The 10600-nt window shown below is 43.4% G+C and overlaps 1 protein-coding gene across 1 annotated transcript; it reads right to left on the reverse strand.

Annotated features, from left to right (window-relative positions):
- Positions 1-2523: 2523 nt before the first annotated feature.
- Positions 2524-2823, reverse strand: LOC145414695 (uncharacterized). The gene has a single exon (XM_080284216.1). The coding sequence runs from the start codon at positions 2737-2739 to the stop codon at positions 2524-2526; it is 216 nt and encodes a 71-aa protein (XP_080140342.1). The 5' UTR covers positions 2740-2823.
- Between the last annotated feature and the right edge of the window lie 7777 nt (positions 2824-10600).

Here is a 10600-nt window from a genome sequence, read left to right on the forward strand (position 1 = left end):
TTTGTTATTTTTTTTTTTTTTATTTTTTACCTTTTACCTTTTTCTTTTTTCCCTGCAAACCAGAGTATTTTTTTTTCTTAAGTACAGGAAAGCGTCTTGGTTGTAAAGCTGTTAATAAAGACTGTATGTTACCCCTTCCGTTAGTAAAATCTCTCCTAAACTGAAATAAATCGTTTAGTAACAGCGAGGAATATATATAATGTACTCGGGCTCAAGGGGTGAAGGGAAGGAATGGGCAATGCAGGATGGAGTTGGCAAAGGCGGAATGGAAAGGGGAAATTGAGGTGGAACAGGTGAGAGGGAAGTTGACTGATGAGAGGGAAGATAGAACTGGAAACAGGGTGGAAAAGGTGAAAGGGAAGTGGATGATGGAAGATGAGATCAGTAAAGGAGTGGATGGGACGAGTAAGAAGGCAGTGGATCAGTGGAATAGAGGGTGGAGGTCAGTTGGAGGAGTGGAACAGGTGAAAGGATGAAGTGGATAGGTGGAAAGGTTTAAGGGTCGGAATAGGAAATGAAGGGTGGAGTAGGTGGAGGTGGAGGGTGATGTGGGTAAGGGGAGATGGAACAAGTTTTTGATAGTAGTTTCAAGGATGTGGAATTGTTGAGAGAGAGAGAGAGAGAGAGAGAGAGAGAGAGAGAGAGAGAGAGAGAGAGAAATGTCATAGGTAGACAGCTTCCCTAAGTAAAAATGGTCTGAATGTAACTTGAATAAAATGAATAACACATCATCGAGGTAAAGGGACTGAAGGACACTTGTTAAGGTAAAAAACAGACGTAGGATCTGTTTAGTTTTTTATTGATAAGAGTAAATTAAATATCCAATTCAGGGGGTTAGCAATCTTTGGTGTGGTTACAGTAAGGTTAAACTAAATGCAACGGAGGGAACTACAGTGGAGCGAGCAATTTGGCCACTGCGCCGGAACACAACCCAGGTCATTACGGAACGCGGAACAGTTACGTGGGGAAGCTACAGTTCGTCCACCTTAACTTGGCGATTTACGTCATTTTGTAACGTATTTCCCGTCACTTTGTAACTCATTTCCCGTAGCTCATGGACAGAATAAGACAATACTGCAGTTCTACAGTATATCCTTTAAACACTTTTTCGTGACTAGCACCAAATTCTAGCGTTAATCTCTTGCTACGGCTCAGCAATTCAAGGTGGGAGGATGACAATTTTAGGCCAAGTTAAAGTAGACAGAGTATATTGCCAGTGAATGCGTAGGTCACTCGGCGTTTTAAAAATAAAGGGGAATACAGAAAATTTTACATTAATGTCTACTGTAGCGAAAGATTTGTACTTTTGACATGATAAACAGAGACCTGATGTTTTATGAGGTTCCCTCGAAGGGGTGAAGCTCCTATATTAAAGGTAAATTATATTTCAAAATTACAGGAATACATCAAAATCAAAACCCGGTAATATACATACACAGCACAACCCAAAATCATGAAAAAAAAATATACCACATTGATCCTCCCAAGAAAATGGTTAAAAGTGAGCTTCTGATATCTCGTATTATAAGGATTTCATCAAAATCTAAGAAGCCTTTTTACTCTTAAAGAAATAGTTTGGAAGTTAATAATCTTAGGCAACTTATGCTTTCATTTGAGTATTTGATTACTACAGAATCTGATCCTAAAATAACAGTGGTCATTGGCTGAAGGTTGAAAAGTTATGATTAAAACATTTGTGCCTGAGTCCAACAATACTTACCCAGCACTACAAATATGTACAGTACACACCTCATTATCTTTCATGCTCCCTCCTCATTCCTACCCTCCCTCCCTGACCTGTCCTACCTACAGCCCATTTTGCCTACCCTACCCATCTTCAAACTTCTTTTACATTCCTGCCTGCATATAACTTTTTTTTTTTCCTTGTCACCACTTTCACCATCCCTTTCTCTTTGCCTTTCACTACATTCATCCTTCTCTCAATGCTTCCTACCAACCTTCAACGGATTCTCCTTGTTCTGCCTACCTTCATCCATACTTAACTTCTCTTTTAGTGTCTCCTTTCCTTCAGATGAAGACTTGTCCCAATATCTTGCCTGTTTTGCCCATCAACCTCTCCCTGTGCCAGTTTTTTTTCATTATTCCTCCCTGTCTCCTGAATGATATCCTCCCGTATGATTCCCAAAGCCTCCGCTAGAAGTTTACTGCAATACAGATGCAGCACACGTCAACAAAGAAAACAAACACAAATTAGAGACTGAAATGCAACTCTGTTAGAGCTTCATCTAAACTTACACTCCCTCATCCCACTGGAATGTTTCATCAGCAGGCAAACACTACGAATTTACATATATTCTAACACTGGATCCTGTGAGGGACAGCCAGACATAACAATAGAACTTTGAACCTGTAGGCACACCTGTCGCTACTTAACAATGGCCCCCTTTCTAACGATACACCACCCTCCCCCCTCCCACCCCAGTTCCCAACCCTTAACTAAACCTCATTTAATAATAATTACCCTCCCGTCTCATTGTACAATCAGCCCCTTCACAGACACCCTTAAACCTTGACCTTCTCCTTCAAGGCCCTTCCCAGCTCCTCCACATTGGTCGTACTCGCTACCGCCCCCTTGTCGGTCTGTATCCTGGCCACGTCGCTCTCCAGGTCGAGGTAGTCCTTGGGGGGCTCGGCAGGGTAGACCAGCGAGGACTTAGAGCAGCAGAACTTGGGGCGTGGGATCCTCATGGGCTTGACCTCGCTGATAAGGGAGTCCATTTTTAAAGATAAGGATGCAGTGCTGGCTTGGGTGGTTGCTATGGTGATTCTTAGGTGTGGTGGTGACGAATGGTTCCTATGGTGACTGGTGGTTGCTGAGGTGACGAGTGGTTGTTATGGGCACGAGTGGTTTCTATGGTGACGAATGGTTGCTATGGTGACGAATGCTTGCTGTGGAGATGAATGGATGTTATGATGACGATGGACGAAAATGATGATGGTGACGATTACTATATATGGAGATTAAAGAAAGGTTGCTATAGTTACACGAGGACGTTATGGTGACATTTAATATAGTGATTAGTGGTTGGTATGGTGAGTGGAGTCGTTGCTATGGTGGCAATTGGACGCTGTGTCGAAGTAGATTGATATGGATTAAAAGTAGCCGTTTGAATAGGTGCTGTGGTGTTCGGAATAGGTGGGCGTTGACGGAGGTAGCGATGGTGGTGGTTGCGGCGGTGTGGCGCTGATGGGTGGTGGTGGTGGCGATGGCGTGGGGGTCACCAGGGTGGCAACGCTCACGGCCTGGTGCGTTCTAGAATCTGTGAATGGAAAGAAAAATGCATGTTTATATACAGAACTCGTGAAAGTTGGCAACCTGAGTATGCTATTGTATTATTAACGCTATAACAATTCTGTATCTAATACGTCAACCCCATGATGCGTTTTGGCTATTTTCAATCTATTTTATTCATCTTAAGATAGGAGAGTTTAAATATAGTCTTGATCACCTCTTCACTACTGTATTGCTCTCGTAAGCTGAGTAAAATTAACCAACAAAATTAACATAAAAAGTGCTGATGGAATGGGATAAGAATAGAATTGGGGACCTGAATATACAGAATCTAAAGGAGAGCTGTTTAAACAAGGGCATATTAATCCATTCATACTGACACACATACGTAAACAAACCCAAAATATATGACTGGCATTTTAATAATCTGAACATCATGCCTTGTACACACACACACACACACACACACACACACACACACACACACACAAGACAAGTGAAGGGCCTGAAAGAGCACAGAGGGCAGGGAAACAAAGGACTGTCAGGATTTAAAGTACCACGCCCAGCCCAGCCAGCCAGAGAGAGAAAGTGTTGGATTCCTTTCTGGTGGTGCGTTGAAATCCCCTTCCCTTCGTCCACTAGTCCTATCCCTTTACTTATTAGCTTTGCCATCTCTAGCACGATTTGTATTATTTCCACTCTGGCTTTTAATAATTTTTTTTTGAAGATTAAATTGCAACATACAGGCTTACCTCATCCGACAATCTTTCTTCTGCCTAATTACAAACAGTTACGTATTTCCTTCAAGAATTTGTCTTCGTCGAGACTTTAGTTTTGAATTCATTTCCGTTCGACTTACCCCGAAGACTTTAAACGTTGACATTGTTATGATTAAGATTTCTAACATATTGCTATACAATTTGGCCTTATTCGTACACTTTAAAACATTTTCGTATATTATGGCCAGTGCATGATTATATCCCAACGCTGTATTTATATTTCAAGCGAAAGGTTGTAATAATTTAGGCAGATAATCAACTACAGCATATCATCTTTGGTTATATTTGAGAGAGAGAGAAAAAAAAAATGACGTCACACCGGGTTTGTGTGCGTAGTCATTTAAGTATGTATGTATCAGTATGTATGTATGTGCATTTATTGTGTGTCTGTGTATGTGTGTTTTCTTCAACAGGCTATTACTGGACATGGGTGTACTCATTGTGTGTGTGTGTGTGTGTGTGTGTGTGTGTGTAAAAGGGTAGAGCACCTGACACACACAGAATACTGACATCACCCCACGATGACTCAGCGCTTGTTCTCCCTCACACTCCAATACACCTCTCCCCACTCCTCTTCCCCCTCCTCCATCCCCTTCCGTTTCCCTCCCTTCCCCCTCCCCCTCCCTTCATCTCCCTTCCCTCCACTTCCTCCCCCTTCTTCTCACACCTGCGAAAATTGACTGACAAAAAAAAAAAAAGCAAAAACAAATCCACTCCACATTTTTTGCACATAAGCATATGATCGAAATGCGCACACACACACACACACACACACACACACACACACACCTTAACGGTACACACAAGAGAATCTTAACCTTCGGGTGGATAGAATTCGCCTTAAAAGACAAGTGTGTGTGTGTGTGTGTGTGTGTGTGTGTGTGTGTGTGTGTGTGTGTGTGTGTGTGTGTGTGTGTGTGTGTGTGTGTGTGTACAGAAGAGAGAGAGAGGAAAAGGCTGTGGTAAAGGGGAAAGTGAGTGATAAATCAAGAGAAATAATAAAATAACTAAAGCGTACCATTTGATTAGTTACCCTTTCAAGCAAATGTCATCGGTTTTATGCAGCTTGCGAGAGAGAGAGAGAGAGAGAGAGAGAGAGGAGGGGGAGGAAGAAGGGTGAAGGTAGACAGAAACAAGGAGAGGACGACGGACAAAGGGAGAGAGGGAGACAACGACAGGAAGACAAAGGAAGAGGGACAGAGAAAAATGACAGAGAGGAAGACAGGGACATAGAAGGAGGAGCAGGCAGAGACAGAAAAGGAAAGGGAGGCAGAGAAAGGCAGAGGGAGACAGAGACAGAGAGAGAGAGAGAGAGAGAGAGAGAGACAGAGACAGAGACAGAGACAGAGACAGAGAGAGATGGAAAGAGACAGAAAGGAGAGACGGAGACAAAGAGAGGGAGAGACAGAGGGAGGAAGAGAGAGCCACCCACCACCCACTGCCTGCCTGGGCTCCGGGGTCAGGCAGTCAAGGCAAACAGGGGGAGGGTAGGCAGTGAGGTGGCTCTGTGTGTGTGTGTGTGTGTGTGTGTGTGTGTGTGTGTGTGTGTGTGTGTGTGTGTGTGTGTGTGTGTGTGTGTGTATGTGTGTGTTTAACCAGTTGCATCTACCTAGTTGTTGTGTAGAATTTGTAATAAGTTCGTGTTGTCCTGTCTCGGTAGCTAGTTTTATCCAGTTTGGTGTGTGTGTGTGTGTGTGTGTGTGTGTGTGTGTGTGTGTGTGTGTGTGTGTGTGTGTGTGTGTGTGTGTGTGTGTGTGTGTGTGTGTGTGTGTGTGTGTGTGTGTGTGTGTGTGCGTGCGTGCGTGCGCGATTGTATGTGCATGTGACTGCACCCCACCGCCTCCACATGCGCCTCACATAACCCTCTCCTCCGGCCATCATACTAATGGCCTCTTTCTCAACCTCACTTCCAACACCCACACCCTACACCCACACCCTACACCCAACGCTTATCCATAACCCAACCTAACCCAACCTACCCTAACCTAACCCAACCCAATTCAACCCTACCAAACCCAACCCAGCCTAACCCATCGTAACGTAATCTAATCTAAACCAGTCTTCGTTCATAACATATAGATCACAAGGACTTCATTATCATTTCATTTTTGCACTCTCATGACGATTTTTTTCAGCTTGGGATAGAGTTTTCACAGTGGAGGGGTTAGAGACAGTCTTGATAAACCCCTCCAGTGAGACAGCCCCTTTCTTAAGCTGAATAAAATCGTCTGGTAGCAGCAAGAATAAGCTAAAAAATTACGTCATTTGAATTCACGTGCATAGGCCAGGACGGGGATCTGGATTGGTTGCCTGGGGGAAATGCGTCCATGCGTGCGTGGGGTGCGTGCGAGCGTGCCTAGATTTGCGTGTGACTGGGATATAGGTGGCGGTAACGGTGTCTGCGAGGGGTCGGACTGTGTGTGTGTGTGTGTCGTCTGCCTTTTTGCGTGTGCGTGCGTGCAGGCGTGCGCGAAAAGTACAAGGTTATGGGTGTGGACCTGGAATGAGGGAGGAGGGAGTGGCGGGGTTGTGATGAAGTAGAGAAGTGAAAAACAGAGAGAGGAATAGTGAGAAAAAAAGAAAAAGGAGAGGAAGACAATGTGAAAGAGAGGGAAAGTAATGTGGAGGTGAGAGAGAGAGAGAGAGAGAGAGAGAGAATGCGACAGATTCCAATAAAACACTGCCTAAAAGCTGAAAGAAGTAACAGAACGCTAGAAAATCATAAGGCATTGCTAGAGAAAGGTATAGAAGTGAAAGTTATAAGCAAAAAGAACAGGGAAGAGCAGAACTGTGAAGAACAAGGTAATTAGACTTGAATAACACCGACCTATGAGGGTTAATTGCACAGGTGAGAGAGGCGTAATATAAGGTGGTAAGAACAGGTCAGGTACTACGGAGGCGGAAGGAGGAAGGAGTGCTGGAAGGTGAAGAGAGAGAGACAGACAGACAGACATAGAGTGGCGTGTGTGTGTGTGTGTGTGTGTGTGTGTGTGTGTGTGTGTTTTCTTCTACTCCATCCTCCTCCTCATCATCATCGCCTCCTTCTTCTCCTCAGCTTCCCATCTCCTCACCACTCTTTTATAAAACTCTGTTCATCACTTCCTCACTTTATATTCACCCTGCATGATCGAAACAGCTCTAGGTACAGGTCCTTGCACTTTCAATATCCCCCCCCCAAAAAAAAAAAAATCATTAATAAAATTGCGAAATAAAAACAGAAAAAAATAATAAAATTCCCACAATACCGTAACTTAATAAGGAAAATAATGCTACGTGTTTGATTATTGTGAAAAAATTAATGGGTTACATGACTTTGTTTAATTGCACACACACACACACACACACACACACACACACACACACACACACACACACACACACACACACACACACACGAGAAGCGTTCCCAGAAAACCCGAAATGGAAGCAAAAAACTATGGAAGGGACAGATACGGTTTATTGATGTGCGGCGACAGAGAAGAGGCAAGGCGGTCAGAGGTAGTGGTTGTTAGTGGTAGTAATAGGATGGTTAGTGATGGGCGGTTATTTGTAGTGGGATAGTCAGTGGTAGGTGGTTAGAGGTAGTGGTTGTTAGAGGCAGGTGGTTAGAGGTGTGTGGTTGGACTCAGGTAGTGGGGATTAATAGGTGTGGTTAGAAGTTGTGGTTGTTAGAGGCGGGCGGGTAGAGGTAGTGAGGTGATTAGTAGTGTGTTTGAGTGTAGTTAGAGATGGCTACTCCTAAGGTTGCTTTGTACTGTGTGGTGTGGTAGTTAGAGGGAAGTTAGTGGTAGTGGGACGCTGGAGGTGAGGATAGTGGTAGGGAATAGATAAGTTAGATTAATAAATGTTAGTCAAAGGTTAGTGACAAGTAGTGGTCAGTGGCAGTTAGTGTTGTGCATATATTAATGACTGGTTGGTTGTTAGAGGTTAGTGTTGGTTAGTGGCGACAGTTAACGACCAAGGATAGTTAGGAAGACAGTTAAGAGATCAGTGTTGGTTAGTGGTTAGTGATGGTAGGGCCTGAGGTTAGTAGTGATGGTTCGTTTGGCAGTTAGAGGTGATGAGTGTAGAGTAGTTGATCGTCGTGGTAGTAAGTGGTTAGTGTAGTGGTTAGAGGTAGTTAGTGGTTAGTGGTAGGTAGAGGTAGTTGATGTGGTGGTCAGTCAACAGTGGGAAGGCCTCACGATAGGGCTACTTCCGGTCCTGGGCAAGCACACACACACACACACACACACACACACACACACACACACACACTCTCTCTCTCTCACACACACACACACACACACACACACACACACACACACACACACACACACACACACACACACACACACACACACACACACACACACACATTCTCTCTCTCTCTCTCTCTCTCTCTCTCTCTCTCTCTCTCTCGGGTAAAAAGAGGGTGTTTGTGTTACTAGGCAATATATTCCTGTTCTCACCACAAGTCCACTAATGATTCGGTGGGACGTGACTGTGTGTGTGTGTGTGTGTGTGTGTGTGTGTGTGTGTGTGTGTGTGTGTGTGTGTGTGTGTGTGTGTGTGTGTGTGCATCCGGGATTATGTGCATCTCTTCTGGTCTCTGGGTGTGCATACCCTTGTAACTTACACCTTCACCACACCGCACCACATCACACCACGCCACACCGCACCCCATCACACCACCCCACACCACATCTCACTCTCACCACACCAAAACACAGTGCAGCACACGACGCTACACCACACCAAACCACATTACACCACACCACACCACAACCACACCACACCACAACCACACCACACCACACCACACCCTGATAGCACACCGGATCTCTGACCAAAGGATGACTAGTGAGAAATATCCCAATCTCACGTCAATTTTTTCCACTGCTTTTCTCCGCTAGGTACTCTTTATGACTTCCTCCATTTTTTTTCTCTCTCTCCATTTTTCCCCTTTATCCATCCATTGCCTGACACCGCATCCTGTGAGTGGCGATCGGGACAAAGGGATATTCAGGCATTTCCGTCATGTGCCCAGCAGCATTGGTCCCCCTCACTCACGACACGCCATCCTTTCTCATAGACTCTCCTCCAACCTTGTTTCTCCACCTCGTACAGTTCCCAAATCATCATCATCATCATCATCATCATCATCATCATCATCATCATCAACAACCTGATTCTGTTCCTAGCATTCATGGGGTGAGCAAAATCTAGAAACTTGAGAACTAAAAACACAAAATTGGAGAATTTATCCTGTTTGCACTATATTCCAACTTTTTAATATTTAACGACAGAGTTGATGACTAGAAGCAGATTAAAGTATGCTCAAACGTCTAATTATATAAAGATAAATTTAAGTATTAATCCTTTTAGAAAAAACATAATACTGTAGTTATCATCTCTGTAATAATTCGGAGGCTTTCATAATAAACACCATGCATAAACGATAACAGATCTATGAGTTATGGGGAGAAAAATGTCACAATGCTAAAATACAAATTCTCTACACACGAAGCTACATGCATGTGTCTGAGTATACGTACAAAATTTGTGTTGCTGTTAAACTAAAAATACACACACAAAGAAAAATTATCATCATGCTTACGTTTTACTGACGATTCATGTTATATTACCTTATGTGAAACTAAGCACACACACACACACACACACACACACACACACACACACACACACACACATGTTGACATAATTCTGGTCACTGTACCAAAGCATGTAGGTATAATTCTACATTACCTATATTTCCTTTAAACATGCCATTTTTTTTTTCTATTTAAAATTTGCTTGTCCTTAAAATATATATCTCTAACGCCTATAATGTCTATAATGAGAATCCCTATTTATATTCTGCTCATCTGTCGTTTTATGATCATGAATATTGTTGTCTGATTTGGCGTCACTGTTAATGAGGCAGTTAGAAAAAGAACATTGCAAGTCCATTAGGAAAACCAGTCTGAGTCTAGTGCAATCTGTATCATTAAAAGGTCCTGAGAAATTGGACTACTTCACCTTTCACTCCTCAGTCAAGCCTTTTATGCCAACAAGATTAAATTCATTTGATTATACGTCATTTAATGAACGGTGTACATTATTTATCATTCTGTGATTTCCATAATTACCAGTGTTCTGGGACGAAAGGTAAGAAACTTGAGTATACAGATTTTTGCTGGGAGAAAAAGGTAGAATTTAATATGCTTTTGAACGAGAGAGAGAGAGAGAGAGAGAATGTGTGTGTGTGTGTGTGTGTGTGTGTGTGTGTGTGTGTGTGTGTGTGTGTGTGTGTGTGACTGTCACCGTGGGAAGGCCTGCTGTTATTCACACACCACCACCCGTGTGACCGACAGCTCACATTGCCACTTGCTCACCTCTGTACGTCCTGTGTGTGTGTGTGTGTGTGTGTGTGTGTGTGTGTGTGTGTACGTCCTATGTATGTTTCCGTGTCTCGCTTCTTTAGCTCCTGATGTGTTGTTTCTTGGCTTTGTCTTCTTCCGACTTCTCTCATTTGTTTTTCTGTTTTTCCTTCATTCCTTTTTCTCATTTTATTTTTTTTCTCTTG

This window comes from Coenobita brevimanus, chromosome 100, assembly GCF_032717465.1.
Source record: "Coenobita brevimanus isolate Jiangsu-jjx chromosome 100, ASM3271746v2, whole genome shotgun sequence".
Lineage (NCBI taxonomy): Eukaryota > Metazoa > Arthropoda > Malacostraca > Decapoda > Coenobitidae > Coenobita > Coenobita brevimanus.

Bases quoted from the DNA above. Each gene is read 5' to 3' on its own strand.
- LOC145414695 (XM_080284216.1), bottom strand. From the start codon at position 2,739: ATGGACTCCCTTATCAGCGAGGTCAAGCCCATGAGGATCCCACGCCCC.